Here is a 15,658-nt window from a genome sequence, read left to right on the forward strand (position 1 = left end):
TACACATAAATAAATAACAAAAAATATATAGATTATTAATATAAAAGTTCATTTATATAATTGGATTTCATTGTATAACTACAGTATTCTGAGAGACAAAAAATAATACGATTATGTTATGATAATAATATGACAATAATATTCGAACACAAACATTTGATGATGTACTTACTAGCAATGCATAGAATACATCGAGAGTCACGCTATAAGGCGAGATGTTTATGCATGAAAAAATATGTTTAAAACATGGAATAAAATTTGTTCACCTGAGATCTCGAAACCGACATAATTTATTCGATGTCTTTGAATTATTTTCTCGTACAAAATGATCCTCTTCTCGATCGTATCATGACTTTCGAGACACCATGTATATGTTTAACTAATGCAAATTTCATGTATACATACATATACATATCTACCTTTAACAACATGAAAAGAAAATTACAGTAAAATATGATTTGCTACTAGAGTACGTTTCTATCAATTACACAATGAAAGTAACTATTTCATAACTAGATTTAGAATCTAACTTTTGAATATATTAATACTGCTTTGGTTAAACTTAACGTTGTATTCAGAGACACGAAACTGTAACATTTATCAAATGCAAAAACTGACAAAGATTGGCAAAGTACCTTTAAACTTACTAATTCTAGTGTCTCCAATTGTTTTACAATGTATAAAACAGTAAGTAGTAACTTAACTCGTAACTTAATAAGATTTTTATAATGTTTGAATTTTAATTGATCCATTAATGCATCACCGATGTTGCATTTACTATGTTTAGTAACATTTTGCGGTATGATTATATTAATACATACTTCGTTAGGTATGACCATACCATTACCATATCATGGTAATATTAACACTAAGAACTACCAAGCCCTAAACAAGACTAGTGTACATTTCTTTATAATAGTAACAGGATTGAATTTATTTAGATTTCATAGCATTTTTATGGTAACATGTACTTGAATATAGAAGTTTACCAAAGAATTTCGGTAACTTCAAGAATTGTAAAAGAAAAAACCTGAAATTCGTAATTTTGACAGGGTAGATAGTTCTAGTGTTAAAAAAGAAGTTTTCTCTATTTCCTAAGTTTTTTCATTATTTTTAATTTTTGTGGAGGAGTCAAGTGAATAGTTTGGCACAAATGGCTTTAATTTTTCAAGTGTAACAGCATAAAATAGAATTTCCATATAACATTGCTGTATTACACAGATTGCCATTTTATATCAGAAGTATGGAAAGTTATTAGAGAAAATTGTTCATAGTATTGTGTCTGACATCTTGTTATTGAAATGATTTGTGTACTATTTCAGCAGCTGTAACTTTTAGTCCCAATAACATTAACGCAAATTCCTACTCGTAGATACTCTTTTTAAGCGTCGTAACACGCTACAAATTGATTGTATTTTTATAACTTGAAAGATTCAAACATCTGTCGTATACTTAATTATTTAAATCATGTATCGCTTGTAAGATTCGTTTTACATGCCCTACCTTAGTAATGCCAAGTTCTTTGAGATCTCTACGGGCTAATGTTAACAATTCCCTACCTCGTATGTCGTGAGAAACGAACTTGTCAGTGTATTCGCCCAACTGAAGATTCTCTAACCAAGAGCACACTTCTTGAACACCCCACATAGTAACTTGATCCCGGGCAGGATGCGTTCCAGAGTTACCTCCTAACCGCCGGAACTTCAACCAGAATAAACCTCTATGGCGATTTTTCTTATCTCCCTGCTTCAGCGAAATATTTCATTAATTCGGAAGCCTAACATATATGTAAAATTAAATGTCCTACCTGATCATCAGATGGTAAACATTGTAAATATACCAATCCTGTGCCACCTTCGTCAAACACACATTTCTTCAATTCTTGTTCCATATTGGCCAAGGAAAAAGATAACTTACTTTCTAAATCTTCTCGCAATCTCTACATTGTTTAAATTTCGGTTTTAATAAACGAGTAAATGTTCAAACGGTGAAATACGGAATACTTACTAAATTATGTGCTTTATCTCTAAGTAATTCACAAGAGTCTTCATAAAGTTGTCTTGCACTTGAAACCAATTCTGTTACGACTGGTCTCAAATTGGTCTAGTGAAATGTATTATATAATTAACAACAACTTGGTATAAATTAACAAGCAACGTAATTGTAAGGTATAGGAGGTCTGAACACAATCATGAACAGAAAGTGCTAATTAATAAATTCTAGTGTTATAAAAGATGCTACTAACTCCCTGTAAAATTTTTCCGTCCGGATGTACTTGTTCAAGCGCCTGATCTGTTCGTGTTGCAACTTGATATAAATCTGGTTCTAAACTTGGATGCGATATAATGAGCAGTTTCACCCATTTAACCAAAGTTGTAACCACTTCAATGAACCCAAGCAAAATATACATTTCTTCATCGTTTAAATGCGACGGCTTTGTATGTGTTGATAAACTAGACTTAGATTGCGAATGCAATTGTCCACTACTTAATGTAGACGTTGATTGGGATATTGCAGTTAGTGTACTGCGCTGTTTCTCTTCCCACGTTTTTAAAGATGTCTCAAGAGCCTGAAAAGATATAATTTAGGTTTTCGTTATATTCATATTGTATTTAATAGCAATACTTTTATTCATAAGTTTATTAATAATTAAAGGTGCGCGAGAACCCGAATATGCTTGGAAATAACGAAGTTTTCGAGAACCCGTCCAGACACGACATTTTTGGGTTTCCGCACACTTCTATCATTAATACATTAGCAAATTATTTTGCTTACCCTGTTTCTATAAAGCATTTGCATACGATTTTTGTGTATGATGCGTATAATTCCAGGTGGTTGAATCCAGGCTTCACCATCAACTTGTATAGGCACTCCTTCATTTCCCAGAATGTTAATTTGAACTGTTTGACACTGCGCGATTCTGTGATGTTGCAAATTAATAAGTCTTGATGCAGCCATTTGGACAGAACCGAATACCGCAACAACTTCTAGTATACGGTCATCGAACGAGGGTGCTAAAAATAAATCTCCTTCCTTGGTGCCACCCCAAAAATTTGTGCCACCCATAAAACTACAAAATTTCATTTAATTGAAAGATTTATAAAAATGTGTACATTACTATTATGTACATAGTACATACATTACACTCATATTAATATTTTCACATTTTACATTCGTATATATACCTTGGAATGTTTAGTACAACAATTCCTTGCAGAGAAGGTAATGGTATCCGTTGACCATCGCATTCTAGTTGTACTCTTTGTTCGAGGTTTTTGTATGTTTTCTGCAACCATTGTTTAGATCCCAGTACGCCATACCACATATAATTTTTTGCTCGTGACCGACATTTCTCTGGATGTTCTTCTCTCTTGTGATGAAAATCAAGACTAATTTTAGCATCTATACCAATTCCAAAATAATTGTTCATAACACAACGCTCGAAATAGCCCTCCCTAGAAGAAAAGTAATTGAAGGCGACATTATAATTTAATGAAGTTCAATCTATGTATTAAAATGGGATAAATCGATATAACGAACTATGTTATACTTACATTAAAGTTTCATCTGGGTCCATTAATGGTGACACTGCTGCACAAAGTGCATCTGCGTTTGCAAGTAATGCTTGGCTAATGAGACCTGTTGCTCCGCTGACGTCTACAAACGTGTAGAACATTTAATTTAAAATGCAATTTGCTCCATTTTTCATACATTCCGAGTATCAACACTATTAAAATTTTGTAATATTTATAAAGTGTAAAATACTTACTGGGCCACATAGACAATCGAACTAATGGATTAATAATCGGAAGTTTTTTAGTATCTTCGGTTTTATCGAAAGATTTTACTCTTTCATGGCGTAGACTTGCATTAGAACCGCCAAATCGCGCTGCTGTAGCAGCTAAAGAAACAACTTCTGATGCCTTTAATAAACTGCCGCTACTAATTCGACGAGTTGCTTGAGGAGAAAAGCCAGATTCTGGTAGTTCCACGCTTACTAATTATAGACACAATTGATTATTAACTTCGTATTAAGTATAATAAAAAAGAATAACCAATAAATAGAGCTGGTTATTTTACAGAAACTTTGAAGAATGAGTAAATAAATGGCTTACATTTTTCCATACTTTCACCGTTATGCCGTCGTAAATATGGATTCATTTTGTATGCTGTATCCAAATCATGCTGACTTTCAATGGACATTGACGGACTCGGAGGATTAATTATAACACTTATTGTAGGTGGAAAATTGTTAGGTTTTTCATTCGTTGGGGTGGTTTCCGAAGAAACATTAAAACAACAAACCGGACTTAATAAATCAGACGTTTTGACGTCTTGGGAGTCTTTAGATTTGACACCATCTACAGTATTTTCTTCGAGTGATCCTAATTTAGACTTGACTTTGTTCTACAGGATTAAAATATATCATTTCAAATATATCTTAAATAAGCAAAAGTTATGTTTAAAAAAATTGCATTTAAAGGATATTAAAGTTTGACCCACCTCTTTTTCCATAACTGTGAAAGTTTTTGCTGGTTTTTTAAATGATCTTCTGGCGATATCATTACCTTCTACAAACTGAGCTAAACTACAATATTTTTGTGGTTTCTCCATATTCTCAGACTCCAAACATTCTCTAACAGAATCATATTTTTCCCCAATCATCGTGCTTATTAAATCTTGTCCAAGAGAACTTAAATCGTCAATTAAACTTTCAGAATTTTGTACTTCGCTGGTAAACATTTCTGAATTATCAGGTGAATCGATATGCCCAATTTCAGAGCTGTCAGATCTTTTTGTGGAGTCGAATATGTCACTACCTATACGAACTGGAATAATTAGGACAAGTTATCTATAAAATGTATAAAACATTGTTCAAAATGAACTCTTTATAAACTGGAAATATTAATCTTCATCATGCAAAATAATCTGATGCTTTCATTAACTTAAGATTTCAAAAATTCTCCATATATACTTACCAATTTCACTTTCACTATTTCGCATTATATAACTTTTAAGATCCAAAGTATCTGAGATCATGCTATCTGTACTAGCAATACTATTACTACAACTACCTCTAGTTGTGTCCATTTTATTTCTGCTTTCGAGCTTTTGTTCATGCTCTGGGGACACATGTCTAGAATGAATTGAATCAGTATCGGGGGAAATAATCGTATCTTGCATAGTAGCGTCATCCGAAGGCGAACTTGTATCAAAGTTTGTTCTTGTAACACTTGTTTGAAATTCCGAAGAAGCTTCTACGTTGTTAGACTCGTGTTGATAATTGGACACATTAATTTCTGTTTCTTCTTGAGTATATACAGATATAGACTCATGGAAATTAAACGAGCTGAAAGAACAATAGTAAATATCGGCATTTGTAATATAGATTTTACAATATTGACAACTAGTTTCATTCAATATAAAAAAATTTCGTGGACTTAAATACGTAAAAATGCTACCAAATAAATTGAATATGTTGAAGTGGTTTCAGGTTTTACTAAGTCAAGCGTAACATATATAAAATAAATATATCTACCCTTGTGGTAAATTTTCACTGTTTCTTCTACTGTCAGCGAACCCATCAGGAGCAGGTAATGTTAACAATTCTTCAGGCTGTGAATCTCTTCTAAGATCTGGCATTGGGCTTAGAGACGCCACATTAGGAGTAGGACTAAGATTGCACGCTGAATCTTCCATACATTTTATAGATTCTATTAACGGCTCCACAGATAAGATTTCGTTATGTTCAACTTTTAAGCCAGGAATATTCATTTGTTGCTTTTTATCTATAATACAAAATTGTTCGTTATAAATATTTCAAGGAACAAAAAATTTGGAAAAATAAAAAAACAAATTTGTTAAATGAAGTGTTTATTTAGGACTTACTTGATACAGAATTCAAAATTGTAGTATCATCCAGTGAAGCAGTTGCATCTGTTGTTTTGGAAGTATGTTTAGTGTGTGCATTAATATGATCGTCTACGGTCAATTGTAAATACTCTACAAGATGTCTTATAAATCTTTTTAAGCTATTTGCTCTATAATCGCGTGAAAAATGAATAACAATATTTAACATTATTTTCAGTTTTAATCAATAGTTTATTTAACTTCGGAAATTGTATGACATACCTTGACATTACAATTTCTCTTTCTACAAAACGTTTCCCTCTTAGAACTTTTTTTAAATTCGTTATGTCTTTTTCTGGTTTCTCTAACGCACCTTTCTCATAGCTTTCAAGCGGTAGACAAGCATCAGCATTTAGAGCATTATTATCCGTTTCTTCAGGATATTCACTTAAATATCCTTCTTCCTTGCATAACGTTTGTAAAAACGAATCAAGCTTCTGCTGAAGTACCCTACACTTGTCTTCCACTTGTTGGTCCTTTAAATTTATATTTTCTACTATGTGTGACGCAAAATCTTTTACTGTGTCACACAAAATTCTGAAAAGAAATACTTTTAAGTAATTTGTATTGCACAGTTTAATGTATTGAGTATTGATGTATAAATTATACTATCAGCTATAATAAAATTACGTTTAGAACCATTTATATGAATGTAAAAATTGTTAGCAACGAATGGACTAGAATATATGTGAAAATTCGAAATATTTTAGTCTAATTAGTTTAAAGATTTATTTTTAATTTCTATTCGTTTTACAACTTATTCGAATACTATTGTATTTTTCGCGTAATACTTACTGAATACTAGATAAATCTACATTGTCCTGATCCGACTGTAAAATGTTTGTTACATGAGTAATAACATTGTTTTCGTATTGATGGACAATACTGGACTTTAAAGAAGTTTTGTGGCATGGCAAAGATATGCTACGTTCAAAAGTCATTATACTCCATCGATCGAGCATTTTCGTGCCTGCTTTCTCATATTTTTCTAACAATTGGGGTAAATGAGTATCATCATCACAAGAAGAACCCCAACCTAATACACGTGCTAGATCATTTCCTGTTCCCAAAGGTAGAACTCCAACTTGGCACTGCTTCTATTGCAAATTTTTAAGCAATAAATAATCATGTTAATGATTTCAAGCAAACCATGCACTCAGAGAAAACTTACAATAACACAAATATATCCTACTGATTTCATAATAATAGTACAAGAAACTAATTGCAATAAGTTACATAGACTCTAAACTTGTAGAACAATCTTGTTAAAATACTTTGTGTTAATTGCAAATTATTGATAAATTTTAGACTTATTACATAACTAAAATATATTATAGCAATAAAGATAGTAACATAAGCTAAAATAATAATATCATATCCATTTAAATAAGCAAAACATACTAATTAAATTTAATATTATTTCATATGAATCCACAGACTAGTTATCTGTTTCGTTAGATCTTTTTTTAATGAGCTAACAGATTAATAATAAAACTTGTAAACTAATACTAATAAATATTCTATTCTATTTTATTAGTTCTTAATAAGTAGCAAAGTTTCTAGTACAAATATGTGTATAATATATCATAATGTTAATAATTGTTCAATTACAAAATTAAATCCGTTGTTGCATTATTTATCACTGTAGTAAACAGGAAGTGGCTAGTATAATGAATGAAAGACCTCAGACAATTAAAAAACATGACTATTTAAAATACTAAATAAAAAGAACAGTAAAGTAATACCTAAACAATAAATATTCACATTAAAAAAGTATTAAAAAATTCGTGCTTAATTTACACTTACCATCTACAAATAAAGTTAATGAAGCTTCACGCATACAAAGAATCCTAATGCATAAACACCAGTATCATCTGAAATAAAATTATAAAAGAGACACGCCATGCTTTTTAAAATATTAAAGCTTTTTGTAAACATTTACTTAATTCTTTTGAGAAACTCACAAATTTACAATATTCAAGAAAATTTGAAAAACCTTTTATTATATATGTAGGAAAGGGTAGTGTGAACCACTTTATCTTTAACACTAAACCTTCCGACATTTCATGTATACGTATACGCTTAAAAAAAAATATGTATCTTAATATAGAAAGAGCCAATTGGATAGTAAACAAAATATTTTTTTCTGTTTAGAAAAGTTTTATTTACATTTATGCATTTTCAGCACATTCAAGTCAATAAGTTACATGGCGATACAGTAACGTTGTATACAAGAAATTCTAAACGAAATTTCAAAAACGGTGATTTGACCGCGCGTGGTAGGTTTAGTTTAAAGCTCTAACATACTTATTACATTTATTCCGAACAGTTCTCATAAATAATAGTATGTTTCTCTCGTTCACTCTTTTTTCATTGAAAAGAATATTATCTTGTGGGTATAAAATATGTTTATAGAATACAAAAAGAGGAATACAATTTTATTTAATTTTCGGAGAAGTGTTAAGAAAATTAATTTTATTCGAATATTCAATGCATACTACGGCAAATATTAAAACATTCTAAACAGTAAGAAAAAAATACAAACATGCGTATAATAAAAAAACTGATAATAACTTAATTTTTAATTCACCTTCCTTGTGTTCTTCCAGGTATATAGTCATGTAGTTTTCAAATATGTTTATAATTGTAATCAATAATCATGCATTTGTAGGTGCATATGACCGTGGTTCAACATTAACTCTATAGAGCATTACAGCTTTTATATAATACAATCATATTTAAGATAAATGTATTATATATATATAAAAATTTGGGTACATGCAATCAGTTAATATGTACAAAACGAGAAATAAAATCATCAAATTCACTACTTTTACTTACATGCATCCCTAAACGATCTATCTCAGACAGGACCCAACCAACGGATCCATCACCACTGCACACCAGTATTCGAAATGGATCAAAGTGACGAAATAATCTCAACCTGTCCGCAATGAATATTCACGATCTCTTTGAAAAATGAAAATGTATTGAATAATTGTGTATAAAGTAGCATAAAAAATCTTACCCTGGTCCTGGTCCTCCTTTTATTAGATCAAATACTTGTGCAGGGTTTAATAACTGTTTAAATCTTCTAAGAAATTTAACACCTTGATTGTCACCAGATTTACTATTTACAAATACTAAAAGTGGGCTGCACCCAATAGGTCTAATAGCTTCCCAAGCTTCATCACTACCTATTAAACATTCATTTATTACAGAAACATTCAATAATTCGGTATATTTTTTCTAAAAAGATGGTGATTCTCAATATTTCACTTTTAATATCCAATTGCTAGAGTTATGCGAGAACATGTCGGGTCGGGACGAAAATGTCGAGAATTTTATTCGGGATTGGAACGGATTCTTGAGAATCCCGAAAATTCTCAGGAACCCCGATATTTCCGAATTACTTCCGAATCCCATTTTCGAGTTCTCGCATACCTCCACCAGTTGCATAAAAATTCTCATTATCTAAGTTATCTTGTTGCTAGCAGGTTGTATTTAATTTTGAAAGGGAAAACAAGAAAATACGAATGTATAAATATTACTAAATTTACCTATACTATGCAGTGCTGTAGGAGGAACTACACTCAATTTAGCTGGTCCTAATGGACATTTAACACTTATGGCAGGTCTGCATGCTGTATGTACTGTAGCTCTACACCATAAACATCTCCAATCTTGAAGTCTAAAAAAATGGTAAGAAAACAATTGATATAAGTTTTAAACGTTAAATGAAATACTTTTTGTGATACGATTTCATACCTGAGCACAGAGCCACAAGTCTTTTCGCATACAGAACATTTTGAGGATACTGGTAAATTGCCTTCCATCCATTGATGTGGCATAGTAATGTTCTAAACAGAAAAAGAATTAATTTTATTAGTTTATAATTATTCTCATGTGACGAAGTTACTGTAATAAATCATATTTCACACAGTATAAAGAAATTAAAAAAGAAACAGAAAAAAAATTTAACAAAACTTGAATATCTTATGAATAGTAAAGTAGTAAATTAAATAAGCAGTAAATTAAATAATTTACCATACACAGGGAATAAAATTTCTTTCGATTATACATACCCCATCTTGGTCCTCAATAATGTCCTTGCCAATAGATGCCAATGTAGTCCATTTGCAATTATTTATTGCTTTTATACTACATTGTTTATGAACTTTATATTTACATATTTCACAACTTAATCCATGGGAAGTAACACCTGTAACATACAAATACATTAACATAATTGTTTCAGTCATAAACCACCATCTAATTTGAAAATTTCTTTCTTAACGTTTCAATGTTTAATATCTCTTCTGGTATTACACTTGTTAAATTATTTAATAAAAGATGAAAAAGCAGAATGTATTTATATACCATAAAGGGTGTCTCTGCAAACATTACAATATGTTGGTCTTGCGTGACTTGTCGCATACCACTGATGATTACCAGTAAGCATTTCTGTAATTCCAGAATCGGCCTGAGCACGATTCTCTGTTACTGTTCTTAATGCGTTCAGCCAATCTTCCATTTCTTGTCTACTTTCGCCACAGAGAACCAGTGATCGAAATGGAGTTATCACCTGTTATAAACAAATTGCGTGTTTTATTTAACAATCACTGTTAATCCCTTAACTTTACGGTAACTATCTTTTATTACAGTGTATAATCATACCATAACACTACATTCATACACAACATATAATTATGAAATATATCACTAAATTCTTTGAAATAAAAGACAAAAATAATCAAATGACACAATAAATATTTTGTGCATAGTGTTTAGTTTGAAGTAGAGAAACGTGAAAGCTACTTTTACAAGTAATGTCACAAGCATGTAAGTAAATCGTGATTTTATTTGATAAAGATTACATTTCGTGCAACATGTGTATTAGAGGTAAACTGTCGTATAATTCTGCGAAAAATAACCTTCCGTTTAGACAGACTTATACAAAACGAAACATTACCTTGAATCGAGAACGGGTTCTCTGTTGCTTTGGTGACATTTGAATTGAAATTTTAGACGCATTTGAATTCGTTTGATTTGTACGTATCGTGAATAATGAAAAGTGTTACATTGGTAGAATGGATATTAATTTTTGTGTACGCGAGGAGTATCATAGTAAAATACGCCGAGAGTCGGAATAACCAAAGATAGTTGTGCGAGCGACGCTCTTTTCTTCTTCTTTAAGCCATTGCTATGTCCTATTTTCCATGGCGCATGTCATGTCACCTCGTTTATAAATAAGTGTCCAAATGAAAACGACATGCATTGTTGTAGGCTCTTATAATGTGCACGGCTTCTGTTGTCAACGTGTTATTATTCTGTCTGTAAAAGCTGTCTGCAAGGAGTAATCGCAGACACATCGGGAGAACGAAATACATTTTGCTTCTCGGGGATTTCCATTCAAAAGACGATTGAATAGAACCAAAGCATGTGTGTATTTTAGTTTCAGATATTGATTATATCAACGTAACGTAAATACGAAGCGATATGTATTTATTAATTAGTAAATGCAATCATAAAATAGCGTGTACAATTATCGATTTGCGTAGAAAGAAAGATGACATTTTCGCTAATCGTCGATGCTTTTTTGTTTCAATTAATAATGCAAAATGTATAAGAAAATTATATAAACTACATAATGAAAAAATGTAGAAATAATACTTTCTGGAAAAATATGTTTATGAAGAAAGAACTTGAAGAGCAATTTATAATTAACGAAAGATAATATGGAAATAGTCATAGTATCGCTGTCATCATGCATTATTCATATATTTTTCGTCCTTATATGTATGAACGTATTTGTACATATAGTATGAATAAAGGAAACGTTTAAATGTATTTATTAATAATAAGTCAAAAATACATAAATACGTATAAAACAAAAGATTATGTGTTATTTGCTTCTATGTGTCTACAGTTCTACAGGAATGATGGCACGGGGTATGATGGCTTTTGTCATTTAGTAAATTGAACGATCACTTTCGTGGTACATATGTAATTAAATTTTCAACCCCTTATTTCCGGCGCGCCCTGTTTAAATGTCAAGCACTCGTGCGTATGATACAACACATGAACGACATGCATATATATACACACACGTACGCACACACATATATATACGTCAGTCACATCGTTTTGCAAATTGCAACATAAATGAAAGAAGACATCAATGGAACAATTTCAAGCAAATATTCTAGGTTGACTCATCCAATAAGCAAACGAAAGTGTGCACCATGAATCAAACCATATAATATCCTTGTCACAAAAATGAAAAATTTTCGTTGCAGGATGCTTAAGTGTTGTGCAATTATTTTCGACACTCAGAATTAACACTTCTTGATTATTCTAATATACCTTCTCTACACTTTAGAATTGAACTGTCATATCAAAATTTTAAGAAGAAAATATGTACTATGACTTATAGATAAGAATTAAAAGAACATCTTATACGAAATAGATTGCGCGTCGCGACGACTGGCGTCAACTGAGCGCTCCTCTTAATTCTGTTACGTCCCGACAACGGCGCAAGTGTCGTTTCTCTTGGATCGCATTATGGTGGGTTTACATGAATGTATAGCTTATGCACTATAATATGTATTGCATTTTTTAAAACAGCGATGAAATTGAAGAAAATTATAACGGTGACAATATTATGAATTTTAAATTGTAAAAAATATACCAATCAATATAAAAACAGTCAATAGATGGATTTTTCATCCAAGTTCTATTGTACAAAAATTATGAATTCAATTCTTTGGATAAATTGTTTGTTTTATTACAATGCAAATATATTTGAGATCAACTTTATATAATTAATGTAAAAACAGTAACAATTTCATGTGTATTTATAACGCTAGTAATTTACTCGGATCTGGTACTTAAAAGTACGATAGAAGAGTAATATATATTTTTTATTGTAGTATTTGCAAAAATTTGTACGATAATAGTATTAATTGGGAAATTAGTGGTTTAAAAGTAAAATTAAATTAATATAAAAACACAAATATATAAAAGATAAAAGAAATAGTATATAATAAACCCCGATCGAGTAAATCAGTTGCTACATATTGGTATTGGTGTAATATTGCAGACGGTGAGTGACCTGGCTGTGTTGAAGCAGCGATTATTGGGTACAACATAAAAGATTAGAAATTAGTCAGAATCGTGTATATGGTTAAATTTGTCGGTAGATAGTTAGTAATTACTGCATTGTAATATAATTAATATAAGGCGTAAGAATGATTTTGTTAGAGATACATAACAGGATACTAGAAGAGACATTAACTAACAAAATAAAAAATACTTTATCGGGGTAAGTAAAATATTTGTCATTTTTAAAGGAAATATTTGTGTGTTTCCGAGGTAGAGAGAAAGATTACAAGTAAGGGCGGTGTCCGTTTTAAATATTAATGTTTAATTTGAACACAATATGAAGAACCATTTTAGTTTATACATTCGCACACACACTATAAATTTCTTTTCTTATAATACTAAACGACTTTAAAGTAAATATGTTACCTATTCATATTATGCCCAACACTTTTTCTATGTAAATTCTGCAGTTATAACGTATTTACTTGAAATGTTGAATGTAGTTATATGAATATTGGAAGTTATAGGAATCTGCTCATAAATAATGTATTCTATTAATTTGTGATATACTTTTATTATCACCAATTTTCACAGTTTAATACAATAACGTAATATATCTTTTGTAGTCATAAACCAGAATCTACAGATGTTGTTATAGCAGATTTTGATGGCGTATTATTTCACATTTCTAACTTAAGTGGTGACAAGTCAAAAATTAGAGTAAGTGTGCAAGATTTTTTAAAACTACTATTTTATATTCAATACAACATTCCTGATAACATTGTTTATATTTTATTTATTCTTTAAATAATGTATTAACAGTATTCCGTTTATGTTATAATGTTTTTTATATATTCGATGATCTTATCATAGGTATAATGATTCATTATGTTCTTTGTAATCGCATAGTAGGATGTACTTTATAATATATTTCTTTCATTGTAGATAAGTATTTTACTTAAATTTTATAAACAATTACAAGAGCATGGGGCAGACGAGTTACTTATACGTGAATATGGATCTTATCTTATAGCTCCTGAGAATGGTAAAGAATTTCTCAGAAATTTCTTAAATGTGTAATTATATGTACATAAATTATTCAATTATAATATTTAATGAAATTATTGATATTTGCAGGCTACAATGTCTCTGTATTAATAGATTTGGAAAATTTGCCAGATGATTGGGAATTATTAGTTAAAAAAATTGCGCTTTTAAAGAGACATTGTTTTGCCAGTGTTTTTGAGAAGTATTTTGAGTTTCAAGAAGAGTATTACAATTCTCCAGGTACAGAATTACAAAAAAGGGCAGTTATCCAATACAGAGATGAAGAAACGATGTAAGTGTAAATCTTTTTTTATGGTAACATGCAAGCCAATATTTATCATCATATGAATTCTGATATCAAGGTATGTTGAAGCCAAAAGCGATAGAGTAACAGTTGTATTCAGTACAATATTCAAAGATGAAGATGATATGGTTATTGGAAAATTGTTTTTACAAGAATTAAAAGAAGGCAGACGCGCAAGTCATACAGCTCCACAAGTTTTATTTAATCATCGTGAGCCTCCTCTAGAATTACAAGATTCTGGAGCTGCTGTAGGAGATTGTATTGGATACATTACATTTGGTAAATATGATTTACAGCTTTAAACTTTAAAAATAAATGCGAGTATGAAAAAGAAATACATAAAGATTGTACATAAACATTTTTCGAACTAACTAAGATGAAATATACATTTACAAATTTGTTTTTTTTTCATAGTATTATTTCCACGGCATACAAATAGAGAAGCTCGTGATAATACCATTGATTTAATACACATGTTCAGAAATTATTTGCACTATCATATTAAGTGTAGTAAAGTTTACATTCACTCAAGAATGCGTACCAAAACAACAGACTTTTTGAAGGTATTAAATCGGGCAAGATCACAGTCTAAGAATACCGAAAAGAAAACAATTACGTAAGTTGCTTCTATATATTCTATATATTCTTTTATATTAATTTCTATTTAACGCATTTCGTCAATATGATACAAACGGTAATGTTATATTTCACAGGGGTCGAACATTTATTAGGAAGGAATGAATATAAACATAATATTACATTCCTAATATTGTTTTGATAAAGGGTAAATGACAAAGTCTTCGTTTATCCCATAGATTTGCTAGAAATTCTTTAATCTTCTGGCAAGAAATATTCTTTGTAACGGAGGATTCTAACTCATAAGATTAATGAGTCGAGAGCTTTCAATCTTCAAGTTTTACCACACATTGTCTTCGAACAGTACAATGTTCTTTAGAAAAGTCTACATTACGGTAGATATATCTAAAATGTTATGTGCGCAGCAGGACAATGCATGATTAAAAAGTTATTTTATATTAAAGTTCTTAAAGTAATTCCACAAGAATGCATAGAATCTACAAAGAAATCAGGGAGTTCGTTATCTGCGAATGACATTAAGAAAATTTGATTCATTATTTCTATGCGTAAAAAATTATGTTAACGACTTTAATGCTGATCATTATTATCAAAGTATGTACGACTCCACTTTTTACTTCTTTTTAATACACGCAATTATATTAATTAATTACATTCAAAGCATCCTTCTTTATTGAATACCACGTACAATGAAAAATG

General features: G+C 30.5%; 2 protein-coding genes across 2 annotated transcripts; one reads left to right on the forward strand and one right to left on the reverse strand.

Annotated features, from left to right (window-relative positions):
• Positions 1-671: 671 nt before the first annotated feature.
• LOC143365302 (diacylglycerol kinase eta) lies at positions 672-12,402 on the reverse strand. The gene is made up of 22 exons (XM_076805367.1): positions 10,883-12,402; positions 10,291-10,495; positions 9,996-10,132; positions 9,679-9,770; positions 9,471-9,601; positions 8,939-9,107; positions 8,752-8,854; positions 6,706-7,007; positions 6,133-6,447; positions 5,890-6,041; positions 5,540-5,789; positions 4,980-5,350; positions 4,504-4,829; positions 4,116-4,407; positions 3,770-3,997; positions 3,555-3,657; positions 3,186-3,455; positions 2,776-3,070; positions 2,246-2,569; positions 2,008-2,103; positions 1,808-1,939; positions 672-1,743 (listed from the first exon to the last, which is right to left on the reverse strand). Exons 1-22 carry the CDS (start codon positions 10,919-10,921, stop codon positions 1,453-1,455), a joined length of 4,623 nt encoding a protein of 1,540 aa, XP_076661482.1. The 5' UTR covers positions 10,922-12,402; the 3' UTR covers positions 672-1,452.
• Positions 12,403-12,965: 563 nt separating this feature from the next.
• Arpc2 (Actin-related protein 2/3 complex, subunit 2) lies at positions 12,966-15,613 on the forward strand. Its single transcript, XM_076805373.1, has 7 exons — positions 12,966-13,234; positions 13,641-13,734; positions 13,960-14,059; positions 14,152-14,353; positions 14,424-14,644; positions 14,780-14,981; positions 15,079-15,613. The coding sequence occupies exons 1-7, from the start codon at positions 13,161-13,163 to the stop codon at positions 15,104-15,106; spliced, it is 921 nt and encodes a 306-aa protein (XP_076661488.1). The 5' UTR covers positions 12,966-13,160; the 3' UTR covers positions 15,107-15,613.
• Positions 15,614-15,658: the final 45 nt, after the last annotated feature.

This window comes from Halictus rubicundus, chromosome 2 (assembly GCF_050948215.1).
Source record: "Halictus rubicundus isolate RS-2024b chromosome 2, iyHalRubi1_principal, whole genome shotgun sequence".
In the NCBI taxonomy this organism is placed as follows: Eukaryota; Metazoa; Arthropoda; class Insecta; order Hymenoptera; family Halictidae; genus Halictus; species Halictus rubicundus.